The sequence below is a fragment of the Pseudorca crassidens genome, chromosome 1 (genome assembly GCF_039906515.1).
Source record: "Pseudorca crassidens isolate mPseCra1 chromosome 1, mPseCra1.hap1, whole genome shotgun sequence".
NCBI classification, from domain to species: Eukaryota; Metazoa; Chordata; class Mammalia; order Artiodactyla; family Delphinidae; genus Pseudorca; species Pseudorca crassidens.
The window spans coordinates 86,595,816-86,616,393 of NC_090296.1; the positions used below are offsets into that span (position 1 = coordinate 86,595,816).

The 20,578-nt window shown below is 37.5% G+C and overlaps 1 protein-coding gene across 4 annotated transcripts in view; it reads right to left on the minus strand.

Moving 5' to 3' along the window:
* UBR1 (ubiquitin protein ligase E3 component n-recognin 1) overlaps positions 1 to 20,578 on the minus strand; it is a 167,712-nt gene that overhangs the window by 10,747 nt on the left and 136,387 nt on the right. For 2 of the 4 annotated variants that reach the window (XM_067744769.1, XM_067744796.1), the window contains 9 exons: positions 20,069 to 20,124; positions 18,930 to 19,026; positions 15,086 to 15,153; positions 13,944 to 14,094; positions 9,327 to 9,414; positions 7,829 to 7,962; positions 6,265 to 6,373; positions 3,252 to 3,308; positions 664 to 741 (listed from right to left, as the gene is read on the minus strand). In XM_067744769.1, the coding sequence (XP_067600870.1) occupies positions 664 to 741; positions 3,252 to 3,308; positions 6,265 to 6,373; positions 7,829 to 7,962; positions 9,327 to 9,414; positions 13,944 to 14,094; positions 15,086 to 15,153; positions 18,930 to 19,026; positions 20,069 to 20,124 (838 nt within the window). The remainder of the gene's footprint in view (positions 1 to 663; positions 742 to 3,251; positions 3,309 to 6,264; positions 6,374 to 7,828; positions 7,963 to 9,326; positions 9,415 to 13,943; positions 14,095 to 15,085; positions 15,154 to 18,929; positions 19,027 to 20,068; positions 20,125 to 20,578) is intronic. The other 2 variants (XM_067744775.1, XM_067744786.1) reach the window with 2 other exon arrangements.

Genomic DNA, 20,578 nt, shown 5'->3' on the forward strand with positions numbered 1-20,578 from the left:
TACCGTAATGACCCAGCATTCTACTCCTAGGTATATACACCCAAGAAAAATTAAAATATATGTCCTACCAGAAACTTGTACATGAATGTTTGTAGGAGCATTATTCATAATAGTCAAAAGAGGGAAACAACCTAAATGCCCACCAACGGATGAATAGATTAATGAACTTTGGTATATACATACAATGAAATATTATTTAGCCAAGAAAGGAATGAAGTACTGATACATCCTACAACTTGAATGAACCTCAAAGACATACTAAGTGAAGAAAGCCAGACACAAAAGGTCATAGATTGTATGATTCCTTTTATATAATATATCTAGAATAGGCAAATCCATGGAGACAGAAAGCAGATTATCAGTTACTACAGAATCGGGAAAGAGCGGGATGGAGAATGATTATTTAGTGGATGCAAGGTGTTTCCCTGGGGTGATCAAAAAGTTTTGAAATTAGAGAGAAACAGTGGTGGCACAACATTGGCAATACACTAAATGCCAATGAATTATACAAAATTGTATGTTATGTGATTTTCACCTCGATTAAAAAAAAAAGATTGAAAATCACTGTTACAGAGGATGCTCAGTGGTCACTTTTAAAAAAAGTTTGCTAGTGGTGGTGAGTTTGTAAGCTCAAAAAAGTTTTAAATATATATTTCTTCTTACCTGAAATGAGAAGCTTGATTTAGGAGGCAGCTATAGTCATCAGGAAGCTCTATCAAACTATTTCTTTTTCTAGGGTACCTAGAAATATAATTTAAATGGCAATTTTATTTTATGAGTAAATAAGCCCAGATCAAAAACAGACCAAATAACAGAAGGAAGAATGTTTTAAAAATAATGAAAGGAGGGGAATTCCCTGGTGGTCCAGTGGTTAGGACTCTGTGCTTCCACTGCAGGGGGCATGGGTTTGATCCCTGGTCTGGTCGGGGAACTAAGATCCCACAAGCCGTGTGACGTGGCCAAAAAAACAGTTTAAGGATTCATATCTGCAATCCATAGTAATTCCTACTGTTGACTAGATTAAGTCTAAACTTTTCAGCCTAGAATTCCAGATCTTTCATCAGCTGGTTTCCTCTCCAAACCCAACTCCTACTATCTCCTAAGACTAAATTGTTCTAGCTATATTTCTATACTGTCTAGGAAGGTAATATAAAGTAGTAGTTAAGAACACAGACTTTGAAATCAAACAGGCCCGGTTACATATCCTAAATTCTCTAACACCTGACAAGTCACTGAACCTAATCCTGTATTTCCTGGTCAGTAAACTGAGAATAAACATATATACTTTCTCAATCATAGGGCACACCCTCAATTTAGTAACACATTTCCGGGGTGGGGGGGGGTGAGGAGAGAAACATTAAATACTCATGTTGATTTAAGAAATGAATAGTATCAAGGAACCTCAAAGGGCTGTTGAGAACTCAATAAGATATTGAAGTGAAACATAATATACTTAGTACTTGTTACATGCGTGCAAATGTTATTCATTCTCACCATAGTAATATGACAAAAGCCTTGCATGCATGTCCTGGGGAAGGTCATCTGAATAACATGAAATTCTCTTCTCAAACCCCAGTCAATTCAAATTCTACTATAATCTCTTCTGTGTTCAGCTAAAAATTATCTCCTCTAAGACTAAACTTACATCATTAAGAATATTTACTCTTTACATTTCTATAGCATTAACAGTATATTCCATATATTATTATACTGTATCTCATTTATGTACATAATTAGACTATAAACTACCCATGACCAAAAGGTGTATGTATTGTATCTTTTAACTCTCTCAGAGTATTTTAGTTTAGTACCATGCTAGGGAAACAGTAGATGTCTAAAAGGCACACAGCGACTTCTGTGAGATTAATAGTGCTAAAATATGTACTCATATTTTAAACTCTTCTTTTCTTGGTGATGTGAATACTACTGCATCTGAGCACAGGAGGTGGATCTATAATCTCTAAATCACTAAAGTTGGGTTAAGTCTTAGGCAGCAGCATATGCACATTTAAGGAGAAGCTGAAAGGAACTCAAGGGGTGAAAACAGATGAGAAAAGAAGGTAGCAAATGCACACTGTCTCACAATGTTTGCTTTAGCCATAAAAAAAAAATTGTGCTGGTGTTAGTATTTAAGGCTGGGGTCAATTCCTCTGCTTGTTTATTGACGCAATGCAATTTGAATAAAAATCAGAGACTGTACATAATACAAACCAGGCCCTGGAGGGGACGCAAAGAAGATAAGCATGCGGTTCTGGCCACTGTTGAGTTTACTGTTCAGTGATTTACAGTGTTGGCTGGGACACACATACACACACATGAACAGACACATATGAGAGGATGTGTTAGGATAGGCTTCAGGGAGAAGGTAACATTTAAAATGGTCCTTGAGGGGGACTTCCCTGGTGGCACAGTGGTTAAGAATCTGCCTGCCAATGCAGGGGACATGGGTTCAATCCCTGGTCCGGGAAGATTCTGCGTGCCACGGAGCAACTAAGCCCGTGCACCACAACAACTGAGCCTGTGGTCTAGAGCCCGTGAGCCACAACTACTCAGCCCACGTGCCACAACTACTGAAGCCCACGTGCTCTAGGGCCCACTGACGCAACTACTGAAGCCCACGCACCTAGAGCCTGTGCTCCGCAACAAGAGAAGCCACCGCAATGAGAAGCCTGCACACCACAACGAAGAGTAGCCCCTGCTCACCACAACTAGAGAAAGCCCGCGCACAGCAAGAAAGACCCAAGAGAGCCAAAAAATATAAATAAATAAATAAATAAATAAAAACTGTCCTTGAGGAAGAGATGGATTTTGATTAAACCATAACTTAAGGGAGATAGGGGGGCTGAAGAAAAGTTTTGCTGGGTAGTCTCTAAGCTTATAGAAAGGAAGAGATGGGGAGGAGGGAATAGTTCTATTTATATCTTTATTCTCAAAAGGAAAAAAAGTGGTTTATATGAATACTGTCACTACCCTCTCATTTTAATACACTAGCAGCTGCAAGAAGCCTTTTAACAGGTATGCACTAGCTTAAGGTGCTGGTGGTGTCAAACAATTTAAGAGAGAAAGGACAGCCACTCCAAGAAAAAAATCAACTGTACGAAGAATCGAATTTCCGGCAAAGACCTAACAGAAATGTAAGAAACAATGTGCTGAGTGAGAATGAAGACAACAGACTAGAAAGCATCCTCATCAACCAACTACTTTTGGAAACACAACTTGTAGATGGGGAAGGACTGAGAAGTAAAACCAACCTGACTATGGCGCTTTTTTGCTTCAGACAGTTTAGTAAGGCAGGGTCTGTACACCATCTATATGGGGAGCAGAGAGAAAAAGCAAATGGGTCATCACAACTTCAGTGGAATATTCATGGAGCCATCCTCTCCGAACCTCTCTGTCCCTTCTTTCCATGTGCCCTCTGCTAGACTTCTTTTACCTTATATCTTGTCCCCCTTTCTTCTCCCTTTCTTTTCTCCCCTTCTTTTTTCTGTCTATTTACCCCCCCCTTTTATTAATTTCTTTTTTAAAAGGTTATCTATTACTAGAAAAACAGAAACCACTCTGAGTATTTTAACAAGAGGGAATTTAATACTAGGAATTGGAAATAAAGGTGACAGAAGGGCTGAGAAGCCAACCAGGAGTCAAATAAGGCCAGGCAACCCAAAGATTAGCCAATAACAGGAAGCTACTATCCTTCCCAGGCTGGAGGAACAAAATAATATTTTTTGAGTGGTTTTGTTGGAGCTCAGGGTCACTGGTGGATGCTAGAACTACAGTAGACTTGTCTGGTGGGAACTAGATGTTCTGACATCCAGTAGAACATCAGTAAAACTGACAGTAGCCATTGTCAGGGATGCCCCACAAGGCAGAGAGAGGTGGTCTAAACACAGGTTTCTCTCTTCCTCCTGACCTCCAATATCTTGCCAGTGCCTCCCACAGGCTGAAGCCAACAGACGAGGGAGACTGGGAAATATGGCCTACAGAGGTCAGTCCCCTGCCTTTCAGAGAAGACAATGAGGAAAGGCTCTGAGGCAAGCAGAGCCAGGAATGGTACAGACTTTGTTTCAAAGTTTGAATTTTTAACACTAAACTAAAATGGCAAGTTAAAAATGTATCGACTCCAACAATATAAAAGTAAAATTAGTATAACCTACTGTGATTGCATTCAACACAAAGCATGATACTGATTTTTTTTTTTGGATTCATTTTTATCACACTGAAAATCAGAATACCTCATGAGAAATGAGAAAACACAGAAAAGAACCCAAAAGAAGAGGTGAGAGCACAGAGAAAGGTGTCAGGAGATGGGCGGACATTCACACAAATCCTGACATGGGCATGCAGGGAAAAAGACACTGATCAAAGAAAAAGGAGAAAGAAAAAGGGTAGAAAATTGAAAAGACTAAAGGAAATCAAGGGTGTGATACTGTGACTGATAACATTAAAAAAGAGACAAGCCCCAAATGGAAGTTACTTGTGCTAAGCCCACGTCCATCAAACCAAGACTTAACACCTAAACCTAATTGCAGTTTCAACCTTCCCCAGAAGTGAAATCTTTACCCATCGGTCTGGAATTTCCTGGTCAGTAGCAGTGAGGTAATCTGCCTAACAGATCCTTTTGTCCCGCAAAGGAAGGTTACCTTGCCTGAAATAATCCTTTTCTCATTTATGACTTCCTTGTCCCACCTCCTTGCTGACTATAAAAGGCTCCTTTCTACTTGCTAGATGGGATGCTGCCCATTCATAAATCATTTAATAAAGCCAATTAGATCTTCAAACTTAATTTTTTTAACAATAATAAATATATTTGGTCTCTGACCCAGTTCCTGGCACAGACTGACTCAGCACAACTTCAGCACTGAGCTTCCAAAACCCTTGGAATTTCCGAAGTGCTGTGAGTGAAAAAGGTGTCTTTTGTTATGTTAACAAAGTGGCTTTTGAACAAAAGGATGAGGGCTGGTAGCCAGGAGAACTAACCAGTGACTAGAGGGTTGGAACTTTCAGCCACTCCTTACCCACCAGCCTCTGGGGAGGGAAGAGGGGTGGAGGATGAATCAGTCGCCAACGGCCAATGGTTTACTCAATCACGCTTATGTAATAAAGCTTCCATAAAACCTCTAAAGGACAGGATTTGGAGAGCTTCCAGGTTGGTGAACACGTGTCGATTCAGGGAGAGTGGTGTGCTCAGAGATAGAGTGTGGAAGTTCTGCTCCCTTTTCCTCATACCTTGCCCTATGTGTCTCTTCCATCTGGCTGGCCCTGAGTTATATCCTTTGATAAAAAACTGATGATCTAGTAAGTAAAACGTTTCTCTGAGTTCTGTGAGCTGCTCTACAGACTAATCAAACTATAGTCTTTTGGTGAGCACAGGTGACAACCTGGACTGTGACTGGCTTTCTGAAGTATGTGGAGGTGGGGTTGTCAGTTTTATGGACTGAGCCCTTAACCCATGGAATCTGACAGCATCTCCAGGAAGACAGCATCAGGATTGAGCTGAATAGCAGGACACCCAGATGATGTTGCAGAATTACTTGCTGGATGCGTGGGAAAAACAACCTGCCCCCCTGCAACAAGTATTGGAATTGGATGCCAGAATCTTTAATGGGGGAAATAAAGTAAGAGTAACACGATGAGGACTAATTATTAAAATGATGGTATATGTCAATTATATCTCAAAACAAAAAAAGATGGAAAATGGTGGCAGCAAAGATAGGGTAAGGAGATTGGAGGTTTGGAGGGTAGAGAGTGATCAGAAGGGCCAGTAAGTAATGGGGTAGGAAGAAATTTTTAATTAAAAAAAGACACACTTTTCCACAGAAAATTTAACTAGATACATCTCTGATCTACCAAATGACCTTTATTTCCTCCTCAGTCACCCTGCTGAGATATGTGCTACCATATGAGATATGCTACTATTGTAGCCCCACTTTGGGTTCCTCCAATGTTTAACTGTGACTGTACTGCTGCTTACAACAGGACCTACCCTCACTCCACCCACCCCCCACCCCATTTAAAACTGGGATGAGATAGCAGCTGTAGGGAAAATAAGAACCATGAATGGTAGTCATGGTAGAACAAGCAGAAATTCCAGCTGCCCATTGCTGCTGGTCTTATCCCCAACTCCTTATGTGTGTGAATTAGGAATCTCGTATATTTTTGTCACCCCTTCAAACGATGCTAATCAATCTAAGAGCTTAGCAAATATTTTTAATTTAACATTTTCAAACTGTATAATAACCCAATAATGATATTTTAACCCCACAGTACCTCTGCAGGAGGGGCCTTACAGTATCCCAATATTTCTGGAAAAGCAGGAACAAATTTGTGGGTAAAGATAAATAGCTACAGAGTGCACTGTACTCTCCTTCTGCAGGACCTGCAAGGAAATAAAAATACATTTAATAAGTACATTATTCTTACCTGGTCAACAGTAGAGTTTCTACATTGTTTATGCTCATTTCTATACTCTGTCTACACAGAGTATACTTTGTACTCTATGAAACTGTGGGTGACAAGACACAGTGATCCTTTTTTTTTTTTAATTAATTAATTTATTTTACAGTGATCCGTTTAAATCTGATTGAGTCATTCTCCTGATCAGACTTCTCCAACAGCAAACCACCACAAAAATACAAAATACAAAAGTCCTTATTGTGGCATAAAGGCCCTACCTGATCTGGACCTCATCTCCTACCACCCTCCCCCTGTTCAATAGGCTTCGGCCACTCATCTCTACTATTCCTTGACTATGTCAAGCAAAGCCTTTGCAGTTATTGTTCCTTCTGCTTAGGAATACTCTTCCTTCAATCACCCGCCCAGTTCAACCCTATCTCCTTTTTCAATGTCCCTTTGCTCAATATCTCCTCACAAACAAGGCTTTCATGACTCTACCCCAGCATTCTCTACTCCCATGACCTGCTTATTTTTCTTTGCAGCACTTATTACCATTTCACATTATGCTATATATATTTATCTGTTTGTTTATATTTCATCTCCTCTCAATAAAAGAAAGGACTTTATCTTATCCATTGCCATACTACAACACAGACTAGATAATATATGATTTTTAAAAAAATGAAAACAACAGATCTGTACTGACAACCACTTGGAAAGTAGCATCATATTTATACAGAATCAGAACAAACTTACATCTAACAAACCCTACTGAACTGAGTTCAAGATACAGAACCTTCTTAAGGCTGACCTGAGAAAAGGACAAAAGAAAGAATCTCTGAGCAAATTTGATGACTCTTCCAAAATCATACAAACCTTCTGATTTTTACCCATACAAAGCCACAAGGAAACCTTCTCTACCTTGATGTAGATTTAAGGCAAGTAAAGGAGAACGGAAATGATTCTGTTACTCAAATACACATAGCCTTGGTTTATCACAACAGCCCTTTCCCAGCAGCATTTTAACTCTTTCATAATAGACACAGTCATATGTTCAAAATTCAAGAAACAGAGTATATAATAAAAATTTCCTCCTACTTAGCCAAACAGTTCTTTTCCCTTAAAAGCAATCAATCTTTCTAATTTTTTGTATACCTTAACCATTATACTCTGCGAGCAGGCATTTTGTAAGCTCAAGTACAAAAACTGTACATAGATAGGAGCCATGAATAGGTTTTGCAGACTGTGAGGCTAATCTGGTTTCTGGCCTCACCTTTTACCTACACCAGGGCAGGGGCACACACATGTTTGGAATGAACACTGATGAAAGAGGTGAGGAATGAAGTGGTTTTGCCTGCTCTCACCTTGTATTCCTGAGGTTGAAGGTAACAAAAAAAGTCTTTTATTTACTACTCTGTGATTTCATTTTCCTACTTACTGGTAAATAGTTCTTCAGGTGGAGTTACTCCAAGTAAATAGTGGAAAAACAATGCAGCACAGCGAAGATAAGGGATGATGCCATTCTTCAACGAGACCCATAAATACCAGCCAGGAATACCACACCCAATGCAGCTAAGAGGCAATAATTCCAGAAGAGAACAGAATACAGATCAGACTAAAATCTAGACTGTAAACACATCCCCTTTCAAAAACATAGCTAAGCATTAAATAATTTTTTATCCATTTAATTTTTAAATATTTAAAACAAAATATTTAACTAGCTAAAGAAAACCACAAATCTTGCATTTTTTACCAGGTAGATGTTTAAGGCAAAGAACTACTTTTTTCTTTCTCCTAACCCTTGTAATGAAATGTGGAGCAAATATATTTAGCAATAACTAACCAAATAAGCCAAGTTAGCTAAAAAAAAAAAAAAAAAAAGTTAATACTTTCCTGATTTCTGTATTAAAATTGGTGATTTGCAGGGCAGTGAAACTAATCTATATAATACTATAATTTTACAACATAAAGAGTGAACCTTAATGTAAACTATGGACTGTAGTTAATAACAATGTATCAATACTGGTTCAACAATTTAACAAATGTACCACACAAATGCAAGACATTAATAATGGAGAAATTGGTGGGGGGAGGGAGGAAATGGGAACTCTTTGTACTTTCTATTCAAGCTTTCTGTAAACCTAAAACAGCTCTAAAAATAGTCTATTAACATAAAAATAAATACACATGCACACATATTCAGTACTTAAACTAAAAGAAAAAGGTTGACTGGCGAAGAAGATGAAAACAAAGAGCAGAACTTGGCAGCAGATGAAGCGCAGCAGAGCACTCTGTTGTACTTTTGGTTTTAACCTCTGCATTGCCAATATATTTCACATATTACTCACAGCAGCCTTAAAAAACCTCTAGGTAGTTAAGTGTATTAACTGTATGAATTGCTTTAAAAGGGCAACCTATTTTCAACTTTTTACATTTATTTAAATTCTAACTGCTGCATATTGTTAAAATTCTATCATCTTTTGCCTATGTTCCCATAACAGTTTACAAGAGTAAAGATGTGTCAAAACTTGTTTTAGACTCAGAAACAAATGAATGGGTAGGTTTTACTTGTTGTTATTCCAAAAGCCTTTTAACTGATTTTTTAAAACTGGAATTAAAATGGTTCAAAAGTTATACTGCCGGGCTTCCCTGGTGGTGCAGTGGTTGAGAGTCCGCCTGCCAATGCAAGGGACACGGGTTCGTGCCCTGGTCCGGGAAGATCCCACATGCCGCGGAGCGGCTAGGCCCGTGAGCCATGGCCACTGAGCCTGCGCGTCCGGAGCCTGTGCTCCGCAACGGGAGAGACCACAGCAGTGAGAGGCCCGCGTACCATAACAACAACAACAAAAAAAAGTTATACTGCCAAACAACTGAACAAAGATGTGGAATTATAAAAACAATACTGAAATAGACTGGACTAATGGACTGTTACTCACCCACTTGTATACTGAGAAACTTCTGCCAAGAAAGAAGATGCAGAACGAGCCTCTTCACTCTCTTCTTGAATTTGTGCAAGGGGGAGACCTGAAAAAGAAATTCTGAAAGATAAATCTATGAATTTGCTATTCAATTTATCAATTAAACCTCAATTTCATGGTTCCAGGAAAATAAGCAATGTCAACTCAACTGAGGTTCTTTCCCTTGTTCTCAGTCTAAATTGTTGATCCTGAATATTAAAACTGTTACATAAACTTTAACAGTATGTTAGCTAGAGAAACAAATAGGGCAGAATCACAGCCTTGCTAAACATGATGTTTAATAAATGTTTACCTCATTATAACATGACCAGGTAAATAAATTAGTGGTCATCTACCTGCTCTGGATTCCTAGCTGTCCTGTCTAGCAGGTAGAAATTCAACCTCTAGAAAGGAAAGTAGGTTGCTGTTCTGCCTTCTTGCTCAAGCAAAGAGACACATAAAAAGAATCTTGTGGGGTTATTTCCTCCATAATCTATCCTTAACCTTTAGTAGGACCATCCTAAACCTTTCCAGCAACTGCCACCTCTCCCACTTAAGTTAAAATTTTGTGTAAGCCATTGAAGTTCTCTGAACTTTAGTTTTATTATATTAAAATGGGGATAAAAATGCCTATCTTCAGTCTGCTGCGAGGGATGGGTACAGCACATTTGAGTAGTACTCTCTTGTTTTAAAAATATTTTGTTTATCCATTAATTCATCTGAAAGGCCACAGTTAAAATTACCCTGAGTCTCTTACCTTGAATATTGCCAGTTCTTTTCCTTTTTCAATTAAGGTCTCTTTAGAAAATACACTTTTTTTTTTTTAAAGGCAAATATATCATGAACTCATACTGATATTTCCAATTTAAATGTAAGAGTTCAATATTTGTATATGACTGTTTTTTTCAGTATGAGGTAAATTTTACATACAATAAAATGCACAAATATTAAATGCACCATTTAATGAATTTTGACAAATTCACACACCCAGGTAACAAGATCTTTTTACATTAATAAACTTTATTTTTTAAAGCAGCTTTAGGTTCACAGCAAAACTGAGAGAAAAGCACAGATTTCCCATATACCCACTGTTCCCAAACACCTACGATCTCTCCCACTATCAGTACCATTCACCAGGACTGGCACATTTGTTACAACCTATATTGACACATCATTATCACCCAAAGTCCATAGTTTACATTGGAGATAATTCTTGCTGTTGTACATGCTACAGGTTTTTTTTTTTGTTTGTTTTGTTTTTTGCAGTACGCGGGCCTCTCACTGTTGTGGCCTCTCCCGTTTCGGAGCACAGGCTCCGGACGCACAGGCTCAGCGGCCATGGCTCACGGGCCCAGCCTCTCCGCGGCATGTGGGATCTTCCCGGACCAGGGCACGAACCCGCGTCCCCTGCATCGGCAGGCGGACTCTCAACCACTGCGCCACCAGGGAAGCCCCATTCTATGGGTTTTGACAAATGTATAAGATGTATCCATTAGTATAGTATCCCACAGAGTAGTTTCATTAAACCCTAAAAACCCTCTGTGCTCTGCCTATTCACCTCTCTCTCCCCTAACCCTTGCCAGTCACCACTGGTCATTTTACTATCTCATAGTTTTGCATTTTCCAGAATGTCATAGAATCATACAGTATGTTGCATTTTCAAATTTGCTTTTTTCACTTAGTTATATGTATTTAAGTTTCCTCCATGTCTTTTCATTGCTTCACAGCTCATTTCTTTTTAGCACTGAAGAATACTCCATTGCTTGGATGTACCACAGTTTATTTATCCAGTCACAAGGACATATGGGTTGCTACCAAGTTTTAACAGTTATGAATAAAGCTGCTATAAACATCTGTGTGCAGGTTTAGTGTGGACATGGGTTTTCAGTTCATTTGGGTAGGTACCAAGGAGTGTGACTGCTGGACTGCATGGTAGCAGCATGTTTAGTTTGGTTAAGAAACTGCTGAACTGTATTTCAAAGTGGCATGGGCTTCATTCCTACCAGCAATGAATGAGAGCTCCTGTTGCTCCACATCCTTGCCAGTACTTAGTGCTGTCAGTGTTCTGGATTTTGCCCATTCTGATAGATGTATACTGGTATCTCGTTGTTGTTTTAATTTGTAATTCTCTAATGACACCTAATTGTAAACATCTTTTCATATGCTTATTTGCCATCTGGATATCTTCTTTGGCAAGGTGTCTGTTCAGGTCTTTTGTCCATTTTTAACGAGATTGTTTTCTTACTGTTGAATCTTAGAGGAGTTCTTTGTATATTTTGGATAACAGTTCTTTATCAGATGCATCTTTTGGAAATCCATTCAACCAGTTTGTGGCTTATCTTCTCACTCTCCTGATAATAATCTTTTGCAGAACAGAAGTTTTGAATTGTAATGAAGTCCAACTTACCAATTATTTCTTTCATGGATTGTACCTTTGGTGTTGTACCTAAAAAGTCATTGCATACCCAAGGTAACCTAGGTTTTCTTCTATGTTATCTTCCAGGAGTTTTATAGTTTTGTATTTTTACATTTAAGTCTATAATCCACTTTTAGTTAATTTTTGGGAAAGGTGTAAGATCTGTGTCTGTGTCTTGCATGTGGATATCCAGTTGTTCCAGCACCATTTGTTGAAAAGATTATCTTTCCTCCATTTGTCTTTGCTCCTTCATCAAAGATCAATTGACTATATTTATGTGGGTCTATTTGGGGGCTCTCTGTTTTGTTCCATTGATTCATTGGTCTGTTCTTTCACCAGTACCACACTGTCTTGATTCCTGTAGCTTTACAGTAAATCTCAAAGTCAAGTAGTATCAGTCCTCTGACTTTGTTCTTCTCCTTCAATACTGAGTTGGCTATTCTGAGTCTTCTGCCTCTCCATATAAACTTACAATCAGTCTGCTGACACCCAAAAAATAACTTGCAGGGATTGTGACTGGGAGATTATTTGGTTTTTACTTAACTTTTCTGAATTTATTCTTGGGTGTCTTCCTTCTTATACTGAAAATCTGGTTCCCAATGACATTAACACAATCCTTATTTGGTTTAAAAACCGCCTAAAATAATTTCAAAATAAGAATATTAGTACTACTGATACCACTAACTGAGTTCAATTTAAGATTTTTTTTGTAGTTCTTCCATTATCAGAATATATCCTACTAGGGAAGTACAGTTGAAATACTGTTTTTTAAAGTCACTTAAGCAATTATTTTCTTGATACACTTGTTAGGTTCATTTGTTGTTTTCAATTGTCAAAAAATTATTTTCACCATTTAGATTTTTTTTTTAGTTAAGTATAATTAGGGTTCTAAAATTAACTATATTAAAAAGACATTCATAAGAGTCTTTGCTCAAAGTATTGTACTCTTTACTTTGTCCTAGAGGCAATTCTTTTTAATCAGTTTTCGGTTTATACTTCTGTTGTTTCATTTATTAAAAAAATAAGCAAGTATGAATATATGTAAGAATGTAAACACATGAATACACATAAAATACCTCACACAAAGGTATATACTAAAACCAGTGTTCTGTACCCTACTTTTTTCACTTAATAATATATCCTGGAGATCACTTCTTCAATAGATCTTGTTCATTCTGTTTTATAGCTGCACAGCATTCCATTATATGGATATACCATAGGTCATTCAACCAATCTCCCAGTTTTCTGCTATTCCAAATAATGCCACAATGAATAATCTGTGCTTATATCCTTTCATACTTTTGCCAGTAGAGCTTTGGGGTAGATTCCTAGAAGTGGGATTGGTGGGTCAAAAGGTAAATGCATATGTAATTTTGCTAGATACCGTTCTAAGGTCACTTTAATTATCTGTCCTCTAAATTATTTGAACTTTCAGTAGCCTTTATTGATCACTGATACTCAAAACCCAACTTTGTTTTCTATTAAGAGCAGAGTCTATAAGGACAACTATATCACAATTCCATGATATTACTCATGTATCCTCAAATGAACATTCATCCAAAAAATATTTATTGAGTTCTTACTGGGTATAACAAAAGTTGCTAGACACTTGAAGCTTATGAGGGAAGATTTTGAAATTTGAATGTTCCCTATTAAAGAAACAGTAGGCATGGAGGAGCAGGGAGAAAGGAGAAGCAGGGAAAGGAGTGGAACAACAGTAAGATATAACTATAAAATAAGACACTATGTGATAACTGCTATAAAATGAACAAAGTACTATCATTCTAGCTGGAGGAATCAAGAATGTTTCGTAGACAGGCTTATCGAAAGGCTGAAAGTATTTAGGTAGGAACAAACAATGGAGAGACTAATCCTCAACCTTGAGATTGGGGAATTTGAAAAAAAAAAAAGAAAGGGAAAAGCAGATCCAAATGGTCTCCCTGTATACCTAGAGAGCAGCTGCAAGTTAGAGAATCAAGTGGTTGACCTAATTATTCCTGTCACAGTTCTAACCTTTCCGTTTAAACAGCATCCGTAAAGAAACAAATGAACAGTCATTCAAAAAGAGACATAATACAGAACTTAGAAATATATAAAATGATTAATCACAAACATAATTTATTTTGCCAATAAATCATGGGCAAATGTTATTTACAGTTAACAACTGATGGGAGCTTTACCTGTGTCTGTGGTAAGAAGTATCTGAAGCATGTGTGCCATGGTGATCAAATGGAAGAGATAAAGGTGGTTATAGGAAGAACTAATTGATGAAGGCTGCAGATCAACAGCATCATCCCAATACAAGGATGGGAATGCTAACACAGTACCCACCTATGAGAGAAAATGGACATCAACATGGGTAACAACAAAGACCAACACAAGTTAATCTCATAACTAAATGTAAAGAACACCAGATCCTGCACTGTTTGTGTTTTTTTTTAATAACCACCATATTTTTCCTAATTATTCAACAAGATATTTTATAATATAATATACCACAAATAGAGGACAAATGTCATCACCAAACAGATTTAACCCTTTGCTGGGTCTACTTATTCTAGTTCTAGGTAGTGGTCTCAACCCTGCGATTTTAGAAGATTCAACATTACAATCACTTGGGGAGCTCTTAAAATAACACTGATACACGGGCCCCACACCAGTCCAATCAAATCATAATCTCAGGTGGTCGGGCCCATTTACCAGCATTCTTTTCAAGGTTCCCCCAAGAGATTCCAAAAGATAGGGAGACAACCACTGGGTAGAGGATACTGGCTAACCTTGCATCCACAAACTCCATGCTCCCAACTTCACCATGGCTCTTTCTAGAGAACTCGCTTTGAAGGAATGGAATCTTCACAGGGATGGAAAAGCTGTGCAAGAAACTCAAAAAACAGTTGCCACCTAACTATAGGTGTTTTGGGGGAAGCCTGGATGCACCCATGGCCTGGTCCCTATCACGAATAATTAATGATTTTAAGACAGCTCACCCCATCATTCACTGCTTAGAATGTAAACAAGATGAGAAAAAGAGGAAGGGGGAAAATACATTATTAGAAAAAGTTTGTTTGTATAGACACTAACTAAATATAATCAACTAGAATAAGACTATTACAAAGTAAAGGGTAAATGTGGTTTCATTTTTAAAGTGATTTTCATGGTCTCAGTCAAATCTGTATCTATTTGTAAAGGGAATGGACAAAAGAGACTAAACTTTGAACACTGATAATTTATAATCTTGAACAAAGAGCATAAATTTCAATGAGGAAAACACACGAAATTATAAGCTTGAGTGACTTAAAAAAAAAATTTACTGAACACTTACCAAAACATGAAATAGATCTACAGATAGAAGGCAAGGTGTAGCTTCTGATTTGAGGTTAGGAAGAACAACTAAAAAACAAAAAAACCTTAATGTAATTCAGTCAGTCATAAGCAATGTAGTTAAATATAATGCAAGATCTAAAACAAAAATTTAACAGGTTTATAATACAGAAACTGATAAACTGGTATATCACACCTTTAAGATATAGGAACCATAATTAAAGATAAACTAAACTGAAAAAAGGCTCTAAAAAGCCCTGGATGCAATTTAATGGTTGAAATATAAGATACGGGACAAAGGGTAAATAAACTAGGATGACTGAAGTAAGAAATTGTTTGATAAGTATTTGCTGAATGCAAAAGAATTCCTTTTATACAATGTTCCCTACCACTTTTTCCCCCCTAACTACGCATTTCTAAATGTTCTGTGATACATAAAATACGTGAACAATTTGGGGTTTGGAGCAGGGAGAGCATGAAAAGCACTGTAAATGAAAGGAGTATGGAGATGATCCTCCTGAATTAAAATTAGATAATGGTTTATATGGGCTGATGAATGGAAGGAAATGCAGACAGCTCAAAAACTTTGTCTTTCTGATTTGATCAGTCTCTAAATTTGGAAGTCAGAGAAAGAGTGACAAGGAAGTGAAATCAAGAATTCAAAACAACAGTAAGGGTTTTGTATATATAAAAATGAGGGAATTAATTTATTTCAATAAAATTATTATTTGTTTAAAATTCAGACTAGGGGCTTCCCTGGTGGTGCAGTGGTTGAGAGTTCACCTGCCAATGCAGGGGACACGGGTTCGTGCCCTGGTCCGGGAAGATCCCACATGCCGCGGAGCGGCTGGGCCTGTGAGCCATGGCCGCTAAGCCTGCACGTCCGGAGCCTGTGCTCCACAACAAGAGAGGCCACAACAGTGAGAGGCCCACGGACCGCAAAAAAAAAAAAAAAAAAAAAATTCAGACTAGGTGAATTTCTCAACCCCAAATTCAAGATTCTAAACAAAACCATAAAAGTTAAGAGCATGGGCTTTGGAGTCAGACAGAAATGGGATGCAGTACTTCCTGCGACTATTTGTCATAAGCAAGGTACTTGACTTCTCTAAGTCTACAGTGTATACAAGATTGTTGAGAGGTTCGTTAACATGTGCATTAAAAGTACTTATCCTGAGCTTGGCATACAGTAATCGATAAACGCTATTAATATTGGCCTTAAAAAACAAAGTGATAACAGGGCTCTGCCATTAACTAGCTATGTTAATAGCTAAATAGCTATAAGTAAATAAATAAATCTTCCATTTATGCTAAATTAAATATCTCAGCAAAACTTATGTGATATAGCAGGAAAAGCACAGGTTTTATGGTCAGGCTTGGATTCAAATACTAGTTCTGCCTCTTTTTATGACCTCAATCAAGTCAAATAACTTCTCTGTGCCTCAGTTTCTTCACCTGTAAATCAGGAAAATGATAATTTCCTTGAAGAATGGCAGTTCAAAGACATGATTATATAAAAAGATCCTTGTACAATGCCTGGCACATACATGGCAGTGAGCATTGTATGTCCTGTTGCTACTGCAGAATCAACATGTTACAACATTATTCATCACCTTTCACACAAAACAGCTCTCTATTGTGGACTTTCTGGACTTCCCTATTTCTCTCAATAATCTAGTTACTCATTTTAATTCAAAATCTTGCCTCCACCCATCACAATTCCCTCCCTAATTTATGCTACTACATGCAGATGCATGTTACCTTTAATTTTTCCTTTTTCCAATCCAACCTATACAATATCAAATTAATTTTAGAATATTATTGCTCAAAATGTTTCAAAAATTCCCAATAACTTGAAGAATAAAGTTCAAACTTCTCATTGGGGCATTTAAGATCCTCTATTTTTATCAAAACAACTTCATGCTTCTCTATCTATCTACAGGTGCCACTACTCCTATCAAACTTGCCTAACTTGAACATATCACATGCTTTCCTACCTCCTCAATCTGTTTAAATTGTGCCCTGGGCTTAGAATGCTGTCTCTGTTCCTCTCAGCTTATCTTTATGAACCCTGTTAGAGGAAAAAAACAGCAGAGCCCCACAGTGATCCCTTCCTGTCTCAATTCTTGAAGCATGTATTCTTACCATATATCTGGCATTTGGCTACATTATAATGTGAGGTTTCACAGAGGTTCTGCTTCTTTAATTCAATCATAAGCCTTACAAATGGCAGAGACCATATCTTCTACCTCTATACAGAGTTTATAGCCCTAACACCTTGCAAATAAAGATGTTCCTGCTAATAAATTTTCACATACCAAACTTTTACATAAAGGCACAAAGCTACATTACAGAGCAAAAGCACATCAATTCTATTAGTTACTGCCAATTAGAGATTATGCACTATTATTTCAGTTTCTGCTATCTGTGATGATGTTAAATAGTCTCTTTGTTTGGTGCTTATTTTGACGTGTTTTAAACATTATAAATCCCATAACGTGTGATGAATGTAAAAGCAGGGAGACTATTTGGAAGTGCTGGTAAAACAAGGTATCCAAATTATAACTGAAATGAAAAGAGATGCCAAAAAATTAAAAAACAAGACCAAAATATTACTGTGCAAATAGGATAAACTGTTAACAATAGGAAGAGGTCCTAAGAATAAGAAGCATGTGTAACACGTGCAAAATTCTGGGCCTGTGCAACTGACCAATAAGAGAAAAAGTAAATGAAAAAACAGAAAAAATTTAAGTGTGTAGCTAGGGAACAGCATTAATATTAGATTCCTATTAGCATGAGATTAATTCAGGAGACAGCTGGAAATAAACTTGAAGATATAAAACTTGGCAGGGTAAAAGTTCTAATGAAATTTAGGTGGCAGATTTGGATGGAGCCATGGAACCCCCATGTCATTAGAGTGACAGAAAGCTGCCCAGGAAGAGCTCCCTAAGAAGCTTGTGGGAATCAACAAGGAGGAAGGTGACCTGTTTCAACAGACTTTCAAGGTAAAGTAATTGGTCAATTTTGGGGAAAAAAGCCTGGTAGATCAGCTAGAAAAACACTATGCCTGGCTTTAAAGCTTAAAAAGACTGAATGACTCTCTTATTTGGTAGAAACATACCTAGGAAGTGCAAGCTTAAACCTCTTTACCTGTGACATATTGAACTTACGAATAAAAAGACTTATAAAAACAGTCTTTTTTAAGCCTGACCTATTTAGACGCAAAGGAGCTCTTGTAGTACAAATACCTAAATGGAAATGCAGACAACCAAAATGAAAGCCAAATCATTCTACTACTGTATGACCTCTAATCCCTCTTTTTGTTTTTATATTGAGTACCATATGGGCTTAATTTCTAGCTTGTTAGAATCTAAAAAAAACCCCAACTCAGCTGTTATAGCCTGTCTCTCAAAGAAAAGGGCATGCATGGACCTACAGTCTGAGATTACCACACTTAGCACTTCTATTATTTTTATATGACTTTGATACACACCAGCAAAACTAAACATATTTTTAAATGTTCTAGCCACATCACTGCTCCTTTTTCTAACCAGACTGAGATACAAGATGTTAGTGATTGTGGATGTTGGTTCAAAAAAGCCCCTAGGTGGGTATAACCGATACACGTTGACAACATTTGAAAACACTTGGCTTTAAAAATAAGATTGCAGGTATTAAAGGGGCAGCCATGTGTTTTTTTTCTTTTTGTTTTTTTCTTTTGTAAGGCTGTGGTAATGAGTATCCAAAGTTAGTGCAGTGTGTTGTTTCCTAATAAAATACACTGCCAGAAATGCAATGGGAAAAGACACATAAATAACATAATAATAATAATTCAGAGAAGACTCTACCTGATAGAAGACGAATCAGATGTTTCTGTATCAGGACCTGAGAACAGGTAATCCTTTGTGCAATGGCAAACTGCATTAATGCTTTTAGACCATTATGCTAGATTGTAAGAGAGGGGAAGATAAAAAGATAAGGGAAGATAGAAGACCTAAGTCATTCAATGTAAAAACCAATCCCAGTCTGCAAGAATTAGTGCAGACTTACTATATACTTTACATTCTTGCAAATTTAGTTACAATATTTTTAATACTTCTAAAAAGTTTTATGACTTCACCGAATTTTTTTAATAGATCTTCCCATGACAAAGAGGTATTAAAGATATAATCATCTCAATTCTCATTTAAGTACTCATTTTCCCCAGAGTCATTCTCTTAAATATCTGGCCTAAATTATTCTATTGAGGCCTGTGCAAACAAACGTATTTACAGAAATTCTAAAATGATGGCAGAAAATCACTGAATTCAGGGAACAGATCTTCTGCTTCCCAGATGGAAGGACGGGAACTATAGGGAAGCACATCGTGGACTCCAAGTCCCCTGTGTCAGCTATCAGATAATAAGAGAGAAATGGCTAGGAAGTAGGTGGTCTAGGGAATCCTGTTACCCAGTTTGTTTTCACAGGGCTACTGAGCACATTTCTTAAGCACTGTTTTTCAGGGTCCCCAATGTTATGAGGCTTGGGCCTGAGGCAGGAGTATAGTTATACAGAGTCAGGATCTGCCCATCAAGGAGTCATGGTTTAGTTTTATTCTTGAATTCAGTATGATGATTTATCTAGAGCTAAGCCAGCATTAATACTTAATATTACATGATGGTACAAAATTAGTGAGAAGGAAAAATGTAAGCGCCACTAGGGTTCTGATTTGGAAATAAACAGAGAAGGGGATAAAAAGTAACCAAGTATCATCAGAAATCTTTCTGTGAATTACATTTAACCACTAAGATTGAGAAAACTCTCCAAAGTGTACAATGTTGGCCCTTCAGTCTCCTATGAGACTGAAATAGCTTTTTTTTTTTAACAGAATTCTGCTAACTTTTACAGAAAAAGGAATGAATAAAGATTTTTTTAAATGATAAATATACTGCGGACTTCCTAAAAAAGCATACCAAGAGTTACACGTACCCTGCTGGAATACACATACCTGTCTATTTTGAAGTGCTCCAAACAAAGGTTTTCCTTCATCTCCCAAGAGGTTTTCTCAAAGAGTAAGAAAAACGAAAATGATAAATTCTGAATACTGCTACAATTGTATACTTGGTTTCTATCAGATATTCTTTAACTAATCTTATTTTTGACCAGATGCTTTGCACTTTTCCCCTTCAAAATTTCATGTTTAAGTCTATGCCAAAATTTCCCCCCCACCCAATTTTTAAAAATATTTATTTATTTATTTATTTTGCTGCGCTGAGTCTTAGTTGCAGCACACGGGATCTTCGTTGCTACATGTGGGCTCTTTTAGTTGTGGCATGCGGCACCGGGTCAAACCCAGGCCCCCTGCATTGGAAGCACGGAGTCTTAACCACTGGACCACCAGGGAAGTCCCCCAAATTTCCAAACTTTTGAGTGAGAGAATACTACAAAGGCAAATGTAGATCATTCACAAATTGCTACTACAAGTAATAAAGTCCCTGCAGCAATCAATAAAGAATAC